Source organism: Cebus imitator, unplaced genomic scaffold (assembly GCF_001604975.1).
Source record: "Cebus imitator isolate Cc_AM_T3 unplaced genomic scaffold, Cebus_imitator-1.0 Scaffold8, whole genome shotgun sequence".
NCBI lineage: Eukaryota > Metazoa > Chordata > Mammalia > Primates > Cebidae > Cebus > Cebus imitator.
This window is the reverse complement of record NW_016107323.1, coordinates 9028292-9044360: the sequence shown is the minus strand read 5'-3', so window position 1 is coordinate 9044360 and position 16069 is coordinate 9028292. Positions and strand designations below refer to the sequence as shown.

Below are 16069 nucleotides of genomic sequence, written 5' to 3'. Positions count from 1 at the left end.
GTCTTTTTGCCTCAAAAGTTAGTACCTTCTATACTTGTTCAAAATATATGTATTGAACACTTACTTAGCATATAGCAGATTCCACTTTAGGCTCTGCTGAGACCCTATGTCCTAGTTAGTAAATGAGTAACCTATATCCTAGTTAGTGGCTCTGAGGTGGGGAAGAGGCAATAAAAATAGTTTGTAATTAAGTCCTGCTTAATGAAGTAATCACAGTATGTGATTGTGTCTCAAGGGTCACTTCAGACTGCGTCACAGGAGGACCTCCCAAGTGGTGACCTCTGATCTGAATGATGAAGTCTTAGGAAAAAAAGGAACATACATGCAAATGCCCCAAGGCAGGAAACTGCTGAGCTGGTTCCAGGAAGTGAAAATGTTCAAGTGGCTGGGACTTAATCAAAGGGGTAGGATTGAGAGAAAGTAGAGCGGGATGAAATCCATCAGCACTTTGTAGTCAGGGGAAGGAATGAGATTTTATTCTAGATTTAGTGTGAAGTTACTGGAGGATTTCAGGGAGGCTAATGACATGATTTATCCAAGGGTACTCAAACCCACACAAGCTGGGATTCAGAACTTACTCAGGTCCATTAACAATACAGTGGAAGTAGGAACTGTTTTTTTCTCGATTTTACTTTCTGTTCTGTGGTATTGTCTCTTTGTATGAGCCCCATAGAGTCAGTTTTTGCCTGCTTCTTCAGTTATGAATAACTCCATCCCAAGGTGGTGTTTTTTTTTTTTTGGAGACGGAGTCTTGCTCGGTAGCTAGTTATGGGATCTCGGCCCACTGCAATCTCCACCTCCCAGGTTCAAGCGATTCTCCTGCCTCAGCCTCCCGAGTAGCTGGGATTACAGCATGCCACCACACCCAGCTAATTTTTGTATTTGTAGTAGAGATGGGGATTCACAATGTTGGCCAGCATGGTCTTGGTCTCCTGCCCTCATGATCGCCCCACCTCGGCCTCTCAAGGTTTTTCTTTAGCAAAAGGTAGGTACTTGGGTAGACCTCACTGCCATTCTTTTCTCCAGAGATGGGCTCAGGTTTATGCTTTACGTACCGTTTTTTATAGATGTTGTCCCTGCCTTGATGCAGACATGTATTTAATAGTATGACTGGAGGGTAAGCCACCATGAACCAAATGCTTATACAATTTGTGGGGTTCCTACAGCAGTTTACAGAGCTTTTCTGCAAACTCCAGCTTCCATAGAGCCCAGTAAATTTAGGCCTCAGATACTGTACTATTTTAAAAATGCAAAAAGTAGTTGTTGCAGGTAAGACTACTGTTTAGTATTGAAATTACCTAACTGCAGCAAACAATTCAACCTCTCTTAAGCACTGGGGGAAATGAGCTAAAATCCAGATCCCCCTCACCATCTCACATTCTTAGTCTTGTTGGCCATGTTCATATTCCCAGATTAGTTCTTTATGTGCCATCTCTCCTGATGCAGTTCCAACTCCAACATTTTTTGTGGTGCCAATTACCAACAACTATTTGCAAATTAAAATTACTTTTGGCATCATTTGAGAGAACTTGCAAGTTCCTTAAACACAATTCATGTTGGATCTAGTGTCTGCTTCACGTTATCAGGAAATTTCCTTAAAACTGAAAATACTTAACCAGGTGCAGTGGCATGCACCTGTACTCCCCAGCTACTCAGAAAGCTGAGGTAGAAGGATCACTTGAGCCTAGGAATTCAAGTCTAGCCTGGGCAACATAGGAAGACCCCCATCTCTTTAAATATTTGATTGATTCTGTGAGGCCAGTCCATAGCCTTCATTAGAATCTGAATAGCAGCACTTGAGCCACAATATTAATAGATGCTAAGAGGTAGAGGAAAGGAATCCATTTGACTTGGGTGAGTGAAGACTGGATTTTATGTGACGTGCAAATCACTTCAGACTCTAAAACTAGAAACAGGGTCCATTTTTAATTAAAACTACTGGATAACAAAGGGCCTCTGACAAAAATAATGTAGTTCTGCCCAATAGCTCAGGTTTCTTCAACTTGATGCCCTGGGGTTGTAAATAATAATGATACCCAGCCAGAACCCATCCAGTGCCATGCCCATAGAGGTATTGTCATCATCTTCCTGCTTCTCACAATTGAGTCAAGATTAGTCTTCATTCAGGGACTCTGGATGCATTTAGTATCGGAGTCCTTTCCCTGCCTGCCATTTGTCATCTTCTTCTAATTTCCATAAAACAGTGAATACTTTGCCCTTTAGAAGTGATTCTGTTTACTGGCCTGGCGCAGTGGCTCACGCCTGTAATCCCTGCACTTTGGGAGGCTGAGGCGAGTGGATCACAAGCTCAGGAGTTCAAGACCAGCCTGGCCAAGATGGTGAAACTCCGTCTCTACTAAAAACTACAAAATAATTAGCCAGGCACGGTGGCAGGCACCTGTAATCCCAGCTACCTGGGAGTCTGAGGCAGGAGAATCGCTTGAACCTTGGGAGGGGGAGGTTTCAGTGAGCCAAGATCATGCACTACAGCCTGGGCAACAGAGATCCTGTTTACATGGAACACACTGGAACAGCCAAAACAAGTTTACCAGTTAGAAGCATCCAAAAAGATCTTTCAAAAGTTTCAGTGAGAACTGAAATAATGAGAAGGGAAAATATAGAAATTATACTAAATATATTCTTTCATCATATTAGAGTACATAAGCTGTTAGCAGGTGGATGTTTAGGTTTAAACATCTTTTACTTACTTGGTTTGAATTGTTAGCCTAAGCTACAGTTTTTTGTCCCATCTAATTCAAAACATGGATTTCCTCTATTTTTGTTTCCAGTAACTAAATATATACCAACCTGGATAAAATGGAGGAAAATAATGCAAGGTCTTATTTGCCAACACCATTCAACTTAAATTGCTTTGTGTGGGTACAATTAGAGTTATTTCAGGAGCTATGGTCTGATGACATTTTCAAATGGTTAAATACGAAAGTAGGGCTGTCGTGAAACGCACTATTGCAGATAGTGATTTCAATGTTGGCACAAGAAGTTGGTATTTATTTAGTGACAGTGATTTAGATGGAAAATATTTTTTATTGGACTGGACTGTATCATTTAGCTGTAAAAATCCAAGTTACTCGGTAAAACTAAGAATTTGCTATATGTATCTTACAGAGCATGGAAAAAAATTACACCATGGTCCCTCAAGTGTTGGTTCAAAGTGTTCATCAGTATTCCTGTTAAGTTTTAAGGACTGGAAAATGGACAACACACTTTACCATTATCAGTCAGTCCATGTCAGTCTGAATATCACTGGAAAATAACAAACATATGCCAGTTTCCACAATGTTATGAGGATAGTTTGTTACCCTGGGAGAGTAAAGGCCATACCAGCTTAGATTCAAAGAGGAAAGCAGGTCATAGACCAAAGTATAATTTGAAAAGACAACAGAATGGCTGCAGGTCCACTTAACCAAAACACTGAAACTTTAATTGAATCAGAATTACACCTGTCAAAAGACCTGGGCCGTATTCCTCTCTCTTCTCTATAGCACCAATTCCTTCTGAGGGGTCAATTCACCTGCCACCTGAGTAAGTGCTCCAGCTCTCCCCAGACCAGCGAGAGACATCCTAAGTATGGTCATATCAGCATCAATGTCCAGGCAGAAGCAGGGCTCAGAACTGTGGGTTAGTACCACTTTTCCCACCACCCCCTTATATTCCACAAGGGACTCAAAGCTAGCAGGTTAACTGTCCCTCCCCAACCCCACCAAACCATGGAAAAGCATAGAGAGCCTTTTTACAGCTCCTCTTTCTCGGCCCCCTTCTTCTGGAAGGCAGTCAGGATGTTTAAGCTCTTCTGGAGCTCCTCCTTCTTCCCGTCACTCATCTTGTTCTTCTCAATCAGCCTGGCGATCCGTGTCATCTCTGATACTGGGAAGTCCTCCCCTTGGTCTAAGATCTTCCCCATGATCTTTAGGTATTGCTCAGCCCACTTCTTCTCAGTCTCCTTCACACTTGAAAGGTTATCCTGCCCCCGCTTCAAGAGGGCCTGGCGGGCCTCCACGCCAGAGGCCCTGATGAACTCCCCAGCTAGAGCGTCGTATGCTGGCAGGCAACCAGGCATACCTAGGTATACCCCTTGGCCCTTCAGCCAGCGCTGGATGGCTCCAACCTTAATTGCCCCAGTATATGGGACTGGGTTCTCAAAGTCCCCATCCCGGAAGAGGTAGAAGACGGGGTAGCTCTCTTTATCCAGCTTGTATTTCTCACTCAGCTCCATGTTCAGCTTGTCACCATAATCTGTGAGCAGAAACCAGACACAAAGAGCAAGACCATAAGGAATTCAGGGCAGGAAATTGCTATGGGACCTATCTAAACTGAGGGGAAGAAGAATTTTCTTGGCTGTGTAATGGTTCAAAGTGAAGACCAACCATACAGACCTGGGTTTGAATTCCTCCTCTGCCATTTCCTAGCCATGTAGTACTAGGCAAATCATTTAAACTCTCTGAACTGTTCTTCATCTGAAAAAATGGAGACTCTTCTGCATAGTTATTCTATGCCCACTATGTGTTGGATGCTGTTCTAGGTGTTGGGGGTCTAGTTGTGATTAAGAGTATTAAGCTCATATTGTTCCAAAGGAGAGAAGAGACATAATAATGAACATAGGTGATGACTGCCATGGGGAAAACAAAACAGTGTGATGCAACAAAGTGAATGGGTAAGAAAGCCCACTTCCAGTGGTCATGGAAGGCCTCCCTGTGAAGGTGACATCAGCTAAGGGACCTGAATGTCCTGGAGCCAGCCATGGGAAGATCTGGGAGGAGTGTCTCACACAGAAAGGACTGCAAATGCAAAAGCTCTGAGGCAGGACTGAGCTCGGGAGATTTCAGGATTACAAAGGCCAGTCTGGTTGGAGCTGGATGAGAAAGGGAGCATGTGGTAGGGAAGGAACAAAGTCCCTGCTACATGGGGGCTGTTGGGAGGACCGGATGAGGGAATATGTGCGTGGTACTTAGCAGGGTTAAATGTGTGGTAGTTGCTGTTAGTATCTGCAACATCCTTCCTAATAGGCAGAAGTAGCCCCAAAGGCTGAAGCCGTGACAACTGGTTGCTTACACTTTGCCAAGAAGGAACGGCTAAGACCAACCACTACTGGTGGTAATGGGGTTCCAAACCTAGTTCTGCCACTTAACAGTTCCACTATCTTGAGCAAGTTACTCTAAGCATCCATTTCTTCATTTGAAAAATTGGAAGTAATAGTACCACATGAGACTTCCTTCATAGACCTCTTGCAAGGATGAAACACATATAAAACACCCAACACAGTGGCCTGGCACACAGTAAACATCTGATAAATGTTAGCTATTATTATTATTCTAATACAAGCATCAAAGGAGTTACCTGAAGTTGAGTCAAAACTGACTGTCCTGGAGAGGTGTGCCAGCTATCTCTACCAAGGACCAGACTTTCTACTAAGTTCCCAGCTTACTGCAGGATGGAGGCATCCAAGCTGGGACGGAAGTGATATAAGCAAGCTCCTGCCTGGGACTAAACACTTAGGTGGAGTTCTGGATGAGCCACTCCATAGCCCACAGTCCTTTAAGTTTGAGCTTCAGTTTTTTTTCTCAAGTATAACACAGAGATAACATATCGTGCTTCTCAGGCAGAGTTCAAGTGAAGATTTGCAATGCAATGGGGGTGCAGATCTTTACCCTGTCAACCACTAAATGCTGGTGACTATTAAAGCTGTCACTGTGGCTGATAGGTGCCCTTGGATTAGTGGTGGCATCAGTGCATTTGAGCTAAGCCGAAACCCAACAGTTTTGGTACAGAAGCTGAAATAAAGACAGAAGAACTGACTATGCTGTCTCTTAAGGGACATAGCACCCTGTCTGCCCAGTGTCCCCTGCAAGGAAAGCTCAGAGTTCTCACAGTTTAATGTCAGAGAGGGGTGGAAGGTGAAGAAGAGGGGTTTCCTTCCCTTCAGGCACCTGCACAGCTGAGCTGAGATTCCATGGTCCCAGAATCTGCTCAGGCTAAGCCTACCATGGATGCCAGATTCCTTTAGAGGCTATGAACCTGTTTACTTACACTCCTTGAAGGTGGCTCAGAAGGAAAGGTGCTGGGTATTCCTGTTCCAAGTAGGGAAATGATTCCTAGCTTCCTCCCTCTCTGCCCACCCCAGCCGTCTTGTACTTGTCCATACCTGAGATCCCCACCTCTGCCACCAAGAGATCATCGCTGGAAGCCGAGTTTTCAGCAAGACGCTTGAACTCATCCTGCTTCTCACCGTAGGGGTACTGGGTGTCGAACTTCACCAAGACGAACTTGCTTTTGGGAATGACCTGAGGGCGTATAGAGCTGAGCAAGTGGGTGTTCCAGGGACTTTAGGGGCTAATTCCCCTTCCCAAGGGGCCCCAATTTAAGAAACAGAGTGGAAACAAGCCCACAAGGGAGACAAGCTCTCAAAAACGAGTATTTATTCACACATCCATTGACTCATTTTACAATTTAGTGAGTGCCAGCTACATGCAGGGCACCCCATTAGTACTTGTTCACACTAATCAAAGATATACACAACCCTGTCCAGAATAAACAAGGCTGCTGACATACTAAGGCCTTCACCTGCAGCAGTCCTTTGTTAAGTGAAGGAGACTCTTTGCACACTATATCAAGCCCCTGTTATGCTCATCATTCCAGGATGCCTTTCTCAGCAAACCCTGAAGAAGAAATTTGATAAAAATAAACAAAGCCACCTACAAAGGAGTTGGCATCATGGAGGATGCTTTGGCAAGATAGGCCAGGGTTTGAACTCAACAATTTCAGGGCAGGTAAGTTGGTGAGAGGCCAGGTTTAAGACAATGTCCTCTCCCTAGACCACTTCCCTCTGGCTAGACCTCTGGGTTTTAAACTGTTAGGGCCAGGGCTTTTAATTATAGTAAAATTCACATAATATTTGCCACTGTAACCATTTAAAGGTGTACATTCAGTGCATTAAGAATGTGCAACCATCACTACTATCTAGTGCCGGAACATTTTCATCACTCCAAAAGGAAACCCCATACCTATTAAACAGTCACTCCCCAGTCCTCCTCCTTCCAGCCCCAGCAACTACTAATCTATTTTCTGTCTCTATAGATTTGTCTATTCTGATGGAAATGTACAATATGTGGCCTTTTGTGTCTGGCTTTTTTTCACTTAGCATGTTTTCAAGGTTTGTCCATGTTGTACCACGTATTGGATCATTATTACTTTTATGGCCAAATAAATATTATACTGTACGGATAAACCACATTTTGTTTATTCACTCATCAGCTGAATGTTTGGGTTGTTTCCACCTTTTGGATACTGTCAATAGTGCTGCCATGCACATTCATACAACACATTTGTTTGAATACCTGTATTCCACTCTTTTGGGTATATAACTACAAGTGGAACTGTGGAGGTCATATGCTAAGTCTACATTTAACTTACTGAGGAAGCCAAGGACTTCTTTTGATGGTTTCTCTCAATGTACAAGTATTATCTAACAAGCCACCTTTAGGGTAACACTGCCTTCCTCACTCCCATCAACTTTTTGTTTTCCTAATCCAAGTGATCCCTATCATCAAGTTTTTTCATCACAGGGAATCACTGTAAATAATCACTTCTAGGCTGAGCATGGTGGCTCACACCTGTAATCTCAACATTTTGTGGGGCTAAAGTGGGAGGATCACTTGAGGCCAGAAGTTCAAGACCAGCCTGGGCAACATAGCTGGCTTTAAAAAAAAAAAATTAGCCAGGCATGGTGGCACACACCTGTAGTCCCAGCTAAGTTACTCAGGAGACTGAGGTGGAAGGATCACTTGAGCCTAGGAGTATAGTGAACTATGATTGCACTGTAATTCAACCTGGGTAACAGAGAGACCCCATCGCTCACTCTCTCTCTCTGTAAAACAAACAAACAAAAAATTATGTCAAGCTGACATAATTCCAGCTGAAGGCAAAGATACAATGTTTTTGTTAGTCTTTGTCCTTTACTGTATACTGATGTCCTCTTGGTTTTTAAAAATATTTAACACTTTTTAAATATTAAATTTTAATTTTTTTAAATCTTAAATATTAAAGGAGGGAGAAGACACCAGAACAGGTCATCTTTAAATGCCAAAAAGCCTGAGCTCTGGGGGCCTAAAAGCAGGAAAGACTTAAAATACAAATGAGATCACATCCCTCAGGCCCAACTGGCCTTATTTCAGTTCAGCACATGAAACTTACTCCCACTCAGAGCTTTTTCATTTGCTCTCTGCTGGCTGCAATGTCCTTTCCCCAGTTCTTTTCATGGTTATCTCTTTATCATTCAAGGCTCAGTTCAAACGTCCCCTGCTACTGGGGACTCCTCCAATCAGACCATCTAATATGATTTCATTTCCATCATACTCTGGTATCATTACCCTGCTGTATTTTCTTCAGTGCATTACTCATCTATGCAATTATTTGCTTGTTTTCCATCCTCTCTGCTCGAATATACATTTTTGAAAATAAGGACCTTGTCTGCCTGTTTTCTGCTGTATCCCTAGTGCCCAACAGTGCCTGGCATGTGGCAGATGCTCTGAAAATAATTGATGAATGAACAATACTCTGGCAGGTTTTGGTAGCAGATGCTACATGTAAGGGAAGGGGAGAATATTTAAAAAGCACAACATAGGATACCTACCTTCAAGGAGCCTGCACTTGTATTAAGGAATAATATTAATAATCATACAGTGGTCTAACATTAAAATAGAATTGAGAGATCTCCACCTTTTACTTAGTTACAGGGTAAGGCAGAATGGTTTTGAATGGCAAACATTTGCATCAAGAATTTTCTCTTGTTATCTTAGTCTGTTATCTCTTAGTGATAGCTCTAGAAATCTATTTTCCTCATCTACTTCCTACCAGCCCTTGGTGTCCAGTGGGCTGGTAGGAATCAGCTCTACCATTACCTATAATCAGGCAACTCACTTCTTTAAAATATGGATAAGTTCATCATTCATCCATTCGTTCATTGAGTAAAAAGTTACTAAGGGCCTATCATGTGCCAGGCACCATACTAAGTGAGCACAGCAGGGAACAAAACGGGATCTCTTAGCTCAGGGAGCTAACATTCTAGTGATGGTGAAGGGCAAGAAACAACAAGTAAAGATACTGGAAATCACTGAAAGGCAAAGCATGGAACAAGGCTGCCAGACAAAACACTAGCACATTTCTCTTTGGTTCAATGGTGATAGAAGATTTGAAACGAGACGAGACGGGAGAAAATATTTGTTCATTCATGCAATAAATTAGTTATTGTGCACCTTCTATGAGACAGGTAATCTATGCAGTGCAGATGATCAGGAACAAAAGAGACAAGGAACTTCTTAACGAGCCCATAATATTCCAGTGTGAGAGAAAGATTTTTAAAAAAATCATTGATGAGTGCTGTACGGAGAAATAAAACAGGGTAATGTGACTGGTACTTTAGACTGGGGGGAAGATAAGGAAGGAGGAAACATTTAACCTAAGCCTAAATGATGAGACATAACTAGCCTTTCAAAGATTGGGCAGAAAATATTCAGGTCACAAGGAAAAACTGGTGCAACACATCCTAAGGCAGTGAAGAGCAAGGAAGATTCAAAAGACAGAGGAGGATAATGGTTGGGAGATAAGAGAGAAGCCAGGAGTCAGGTTGTAGGACTGTGTGGAGACTCAAGAGTGGACGCAGGGAGACCAGAGAAGAGGCTATTGTAATGTTGACCTAGACTAGGGTGGTGACAGGAAACACTATTAACTTTATGATGCAAAGTTTCCCTTTGAGTCACACTTGTTCTGTGATATTACCTCATTCCCATGGAGCAGGGTGGTGTAGGGGTGTCACTTTGTCAATAAAGGCCCCCAAAGCATCGGGTGCTGTGGGGTGTGTCTGAGTGTGCCTGAAACCAACCAACCATATCTACACTTTATTATTACTTTTTTTTTTTTTTGAGACAGAGTTTCACTCTTGCCACCCTGGCTGGAGTGCAATGGCGTAATCTCGGCTCACTGCAACCTCCGCCTCCCAGGTTCAAGCAATTCTCCTGCCTCAGCCTCCCAAGTAGCTAGGATTACAGGTGCCTGCCACCATGCCCAGCTAATTTTTGTACTTTTAGTAGAGACAGGGTTTCACCACGTTGGCCAGGCTGGTCTCAAACTCCAAACCCCAGGTGATCCAGCCGCCTTGGCCTCCCAAAGTGCTGGGATTACAGGCATGAGCCACTGCACCTGGTCTACACTTTTTAATTTTTGAAACTTTGCCTTGAATGAGCTACAAGTGCCAAGTCCAAGACAGGGAACACTTTTGAAAATAGGAAGACTTCAACCACTGAGACAACTACTTCGTGGTTTCACTTCCCCACAATGAGTATAAGACCTTAAAATGAAACGACTGGCTCTCTCGCAATACCAAGCTTGCCCATCTCCTACAGAGGAAGTTAAAAGCTGTTAGCGGGTGAAGGCAGGTGCAAGAGGAAGGGACTGGGACTGTGGTGTTGCATTCAGCCTCCAACATTTCCAACCATCCATTTACCCAGGCCAGGATCCCTAATTCTGCAAAAATGGAAGGGGGGAGGGGCGGAGGTAGTGGCAAATTCTTCCATGCTTTCACAGTTTTATTCATTTTGTTGCCAAACCCAAGATGTTTCCTACAGCAGCGGTCCCCACACTTTTTGGCACCAAGTATTGCTTTCATGGAAGACAACTTTTCCAAGGGGGTGGGGGAGGTTGGGTGGTTTCAACATAAAACTGTTCCACCTCAGATCATCAGGCATTAGATTCTCTTAAGAAGCGCGCAACCTGGATCCCTCACATGAGCAGTTCACGATAAAGGTCGTGCTCCTATGAGAATCTAATCTAGCTCCTGTGAGCTGCAGTTGATGTGACGGGAGGCGGAGCTCAGGCTGTAATGCTCGCTCGCCCGCAGCTCACCACCTGCTTGCAGCCCCGTTCCTAACAGGGCACCGATGGGCCTGGGAGTTGGGGACCCCTGCCTTACAGGGTGACTAAACTGAAGCTTACCCTTCACGCTTGCACTATTCAAGGAGAGGCATATCTGATCATTGTTTGCATACTGCAAAGCAGGCTGCAATCCACCCCTGGAGAAGAGGGGCGCGAACAAGCAGGCTAACGCGCCAGCATTTCTCCCTGCCAATCCCTCCCCCTTACCACAGCCAGGAGCAGGGTGGCGTCGACCTCGCACGGCCCTCCGGTTCTCCCACTAGGGACTCGAGGAATGGATCTCCCCAGGCACCGCCCTCTCCCCGTAGGAGAAGGGAAGGGGCACCCAGTTCCTTCGGCTACATCTTTGCAAGGGAGGACGCAAGTATAAATGCTACAAAAGCACGGATGCGCCGGGGCCCTGGAACGTGCATGCCCGGTGGTCATAATATTCCCCCCGCTCAGAGTTCCCCAGGCCTATAGGACGCCGGGAAGCCCCGGGACCGTCGCTACAGACAACCTCTCGCCAGCTCCAGGTGTCCAGCGTCTCCCCACGGGCGCGCGCTCTTCCGGGCGCCCAGGCGGCACCGGCGCACGATGTCCTCCGCCCCTTTTACCTTGTAGAAAGTGACTGTATCCAGGGGAAGGGCGCCCTTGGTGTGCAGGCCGCTGCCGCCATGCGGAGCGGAAAGGAGCAGGAAGCCCAGGAGAAGGGGAAGCAGCGGGGAGAGAGACGCTGCGCGGCGTAGGGCGGCAGCCATATCGCCGGGTTCCGCGAGGGGGGAGGTAGGTAATCTGTAGTGAAGAACGCCCCGAGTCAGCGGTCACGTGACCGAGGGGGGTTGAGCGGGCTCGCGCGCGCTCACGCGGACACCCCTGGAGGCTCCCGTCGTTGTAGGGTGAGAAGGTGGGGCCTCGTGAGGGGCGGGGAAAACTGCCGCGCACGCGTACTCGGCGAAGCTTGCGTAGGCCGGGGGTAAAAGGGCGGGGCCCCGTTGGGGGCGGGAAAATGGGCGGCTTCGTACGCGCAGTCGCCGAGTCGCTGCGGACCGGTCTTGTTCCGTTTCTGCTCCGCGTGAGGAGAGGAGCGAAGTGCGTGAGGAGACGCGGCAGCAATTGCGTTGCTGCCCTTCCTCTCCTTCGAAGATGACAAGGCCTACCATCCTTTCTTCCGGCCTTTGGGCTGTCAGGCATCGGTTGGGACCCGCTCCTACCTTCGGTCAGTCTGTTCGTCAAGTTCAGCCCGTATTCTGAGTCGGACTCTGTCACTGCCTTGACCCAGGCGGGCAGTGGCTCCGCGGCTTCCCTGAGCTGCTTGGCCAGGCTCGGCGGTCAGTTTGGCAGGCAGGGCCCTCTCAGGCCGACTCTGAGGTGAGCGCCTCCGCTGGGAGACGCCAGGCTCCTACAAAAACAGGGATCCGCTCAGCCAAGGCCCCCCCCCCCCCCCAGGAACCCATAAGCAATTCTAGTAATTCTGCTATGCAGATACTCACTCCGTGCTTGGCTTGTGCCAGACCCTCGCTTTGCCTGCGGGCCTACGGAATGGAGAGAAACAAGACAGTTCGGTGCTGAACTGTCTTGGGGGAGGAGGCGGCATAGGAATAATGATCTAAGCAGTGCACTGTAATTGCTGTAAAATACAGCAGTTATTCTGGCCGGGCGCAGTGACTCACACCTGTAATCCCAACACTTTGGGAGGCCGAGTCCAGTGGGTCACCCGAGGTCAGGAGTTCGAGCCCAGCCTGGCCAACATGGTGATACCCCATCTCTACTAAAAATACAAAAATTAGCTGAGCGTGGCGGTGCGTGCCTGTAATCTCAGCTACTTGGGAGGCTGAGGCAGGAGAATTGCATGAACCCAGGAGACGGAGGTTGGGGTGAGCAGAGATTGCAATTGCGCCACTGCACTCCGGCCTGGGTGACAGTGAGACTTAGTCTGGAAAAAAAAAAAAAAAAAAATTATTTGCTTATTGTAAAGACGCAGAGGTAGCCAGCCCCGATCAGGAGTGTCAGAGGAAGTTGTAGAAAGGAGGTGACTTTTTAAGTTGGATCTTGAAAGAAGAGGGGGCATGCATGAGGCAAAGAGAAACAGGACATTTTTAGCAACGGGAAAATCATGCACAGGCATGTTGGGGAACTGGTTGAGATGAATCTGTGTAAAGGTGAACTGGGGCAGCAGCTGCTGCCACCCTTTTTTCTTTTTTTTTTTTTTTTAATACTACTGAGCTTCTGTGGAGCAGATTCAAAAGGGTCTCACCAAGCTAAAAGGTTTGGAGTCATCAGAAGTTTTAACTAGGAGAGTGATTTTACATTTGTGTGGAGAAACATCATTCAGGTCAGCCTGGGCAACGTTGTGAAACCTCATCTCTACAGTAAGTAGAAAAATTAACCAGTTGTGGTGGTGTGTGCCTGTGGTCCCAGGCACTTGGGAGGCTGAGGCAGCAGGATCACTTGGACCAGAGAGGTGGAGGCTGTAGTGAGTGCCCTGATTGCTGCCGCTGCACTTCAGTCTGGCAACAGAGTGAGACCCTGTCTCAAAACAAAAACAACATTACTCAGGAGTGAAGGGAATGGATTGGAGGTGAGAAGACTGAAGGCAGGGTGGCCAATTAATTAGACTATGGTAGTAGTCTAGGTGGAAGAGGTTAAGGTCATGCAGTAGGACATAATACGGCTGAAGAAGTATGGATGGAATTGACAAACTTTTTAAGGGTAGAATTCACAAGATTTGATGAACAAATGCATGTAAGAGTAAGAGAATATATACAATGCATTGTAAGGGACTTACTGCTATAATTAACCACTGTATGTGTCCAAAATGTGTGTGTATAAATAGCCATCAGTGATAACAGGATCCAATCATGGACAACCAGTTTGATTGCGTAGAAATTTTGAAAGACTCGTGTGTGTGTGTGTGTGGCGTGGGCGGGGGGGCGGGGTGTTTGGGGAAGTTCAGAAAAATTTATTTTGAGTTTGCCCTATTTATGGCAGCCAGCTGCAACAGGAAGGGGTGGCTGGGGCTGCACACTCCATGGAGTCTGTGGGAGCCCCACCCCATCTGAGTTGAGGCAGGAACCCCCTGGTGCTGTTGTGGCTGCAGGACCTGGGCATCTCTGCAGCCTGCACCCTTGGGGGACCAGAAATACACCCTACCGCAATCCCTGCAGGCTCAGGGGTGTCTGCTCCCACCACCTGGCCTCTCTCTGCTCCCAGGCTCTGCTCCAATCTCAGAGCAAACTTGGGGCCAAGCCCTAGGGGTCATGAATGGCAACGGGAGGCAGATTAATTCCTGGGTGGAAGGGGGAGAGTCCCCAGTAAGGCCCCACATTCAGGCCAGGGAGGACCTGAAGACTGGAGTCCAGGTTGCCAGTCCTGCAGACTGGAGTAGGGACTCATGATGCCTCTTCTGGCCTGCCCATGGCTGCCCATGGACCATTTGGCATGCACTTCCTTCCCTCTGAGGTCCGTAAAAGCCCTGGGCTTAGCCAGAGCAGGGCAGAGGACTGCCAGAGAACCAAGAGGGCAGAGAACTACAGATCAACCAGTTGCAGAGAGGACCTACCCTCTCTGCTGAGAGCTGCAGATGACAACCTGCGGGCAGAGAGGAGCCACCCTCTTCAGGGTCTCCTCTCTGTTGAGAGCTGCAGACATTGGAACCACCAGGTGCAAAGAGGAGCTACCGTCTCCAGGGCCTCTTCTGTGCTGAGAACTGAATACTCAATGGATGACCTGCCCACAGAGAGGAACTACCCACTGCAGTTCTCCTCTGAGCTGTTGTAACACTCAGTAAAACTCATCTTTGTCTTGTTCACCCTTTACTTGTCCATGGACTTCATTCTTCCTGGATGCAGGACAAGAACTTAGGCAAAGGCACTGTGGCCACAGAGGTTTCCGGCCAGAAAATTGACACCCCAAAGATCCCGTAACACTATGAGCTACAAGACAAGTGATAGAAATTAGAAGAGGAGAAAACTATGAACTGAGGTGGTGAAACAAGACTTTATGTAATTGGTGGAAATAGAGTTAAGCCTTGGATAAAAGAACATTTGAGATAGAGAACAAGTAGAAAAGGAGCAGATGTCGGAATGAAAGTGATGCTTTGGGAGAATGACTGGCTTGCCTGGAGGGAGTTCTCAAAACAGGAGATAGTAGAACAGTTTTAAGCCCAGATTGGGTAGAATTTTGAAGTCAGACTAAGAATTTTCTGTTCTGTAGTCTATATGGAGGTATTAAGAGTTTTAAAATTTCTTTATAGGCTAGGCACAGTGGCTCATGCCTGTAATCCCAGCACTTTGGGAGGCTGAGGCGGATGGATCACCTGAGGTCAGGAGTTTGAGACTAGCCTGACCAACATGGTGAAACCTTGTTTCTACTAAAAATACAAAAATTAGCTGGGCATGGTGGTGGGTGCCTGTAATCCTGGCTACTTGGGAGGCTGAGGCAGGAGAATTGCTTGAACCCAGGAGGCAGAGGTTGCAGTGAGCTGAGATTGCACCATTGGACTCCTGCCTGGGCAACAAGTAAAACTCCGTCTCAAAAAAAAAAATTTTCTTTATAAAACATTTAAACTTCTAAAATTACTTACTTCTCAGTATAAATAACTTTGATTATACCTAGTTAGTAGAATTCATTAGCAGTGACTTTCTTGTCATGGTTAGAAGTAGGTTTAATTTTTTTATTTTTGTTTTTTGAGACAGAGTCACTCTGTCACTCAGGCTGGAGTTCAGAGGCATGATCTCAGCTCACTGCAACCTCCATCTCACGGGTTCAAGTGATTTTCCTGCCTCAGCCTCCTGAGTAGCTGGGATTACAGGTGCCTGCCACCACACCCATCTAACTTTTTTTTTTTTTCTGAGACAAAGTCTCGCTCTGTTGTCCAGTCTGGAGTGTAGTGGTACAATCTTGGCTTACTGCAACCTCCACCTCCCGGGTTCAAGCGATTCTTCTGCCTCAGCTTCCCAAGTAGCTGGGACTACAGGCACATGCAACCATGCCCAGCTAATTTTTTTGCATTTTTAGTAGAGATGGGGTTTCACCGTTTTAGCCAGGATGGTCTCGATCTCCTGACCTTGTGATCAGGCCACCTTAGCCTCCCAAAGTGCTAAGATTACAGGCATGAGCCATGATGCCTGGCCCCCTTTTTTTT

The 16069-nt window shown here is 46.3% G+C and overlaps 2 protein-coding genes across 8 annotated transcripts in view; one reads left to right on the top strand and one right to left on the bottom strand.

The window, feature by feature from the left end:
• Positions 1 to 3415: 3415 nt before the first annotated feature.
• On the bottom strand, positions 3416 to 11886 carry ERP29 (endoplasmic reticulum protein 29). 2 transcript variants are annotated; one of them, XM_017542879.2, is made up of 3 exons: positions 11541 to 11867; positions 6161 to 6299; positions 3416 to 4254 (listed from the first exon to the last, which is right to left on the bottom strand). In XM_017542879.2, the coding sequence occupies exons 1-3, from the start codon at positions 11682 to 11684 to the stop codon at positions 3752 to 3754; spliced, it is 786 nt and encodes a 261-aa protein (XP_017398368.1). In that variant the 5' UTR covers positions 11685 to 11867; the 3' UTR covers positions 3416 to 3751. The 2 variants fall into 2 exon arrangements, with proteins under 2 accessions (XP_017398368.1, XP_017398377.1); XM_017542888.2 differs by lacking the exon at positions 6161 to 6299 and having other exon boundaries at positions 11541 to 11886.
• A 48-nt stretch (positions 11887 to 11934) lies between these two features.
• The window catches only part of TMEM116 (transmembrane protein 116), a 93231-nt gene continuing 89096 nt past the window's right edge, over positions 11935 to 16069 (top strand). For 2 of the 6 annotated variants that reach the window (XM_017542785.2, XM_037743640.1), the window contains exon 1: positions 12812 to 13295. The gene's annotated coding sequence lies outside the window, so the exon portion shown is untranslated. Of the gene's footprint in view, positions 12143 to 12166; positions 12295 to 12811; positions 13296 to 16069 lie in introns of those variants that run through there. The other 4 variants (XM_017542767.2, XM_017542814.2, XM_037743641.1 and 1 more) reach the window with 4 other exon arrangements.

Bases quoted from the DNA above. Each gene is read 5' to 3' on its own strand.
- ERP29 (XM_017542879.2), bottom strand. From the start codon at position 11,684: ATGGCTGCCGCCCTACGCCGCGCAGCGTCTCTCTCCCCGCTGCTTCCC. The intron at 6,300-11,540 runs GTAAAAGGGGCG...ATACGCCCTCAG, and splicing joins ATACAGTCACTTTCTACAAG to GTCATTCCCAAAAGCAAGTT. The intron at 4,255-6,160 runs GTATGGACAAGT...TTCTGCTCACAG, and splicing joins GGCAGAGGTGGGGATCTCAG to ATTATGGTGACAAGCTGAAC.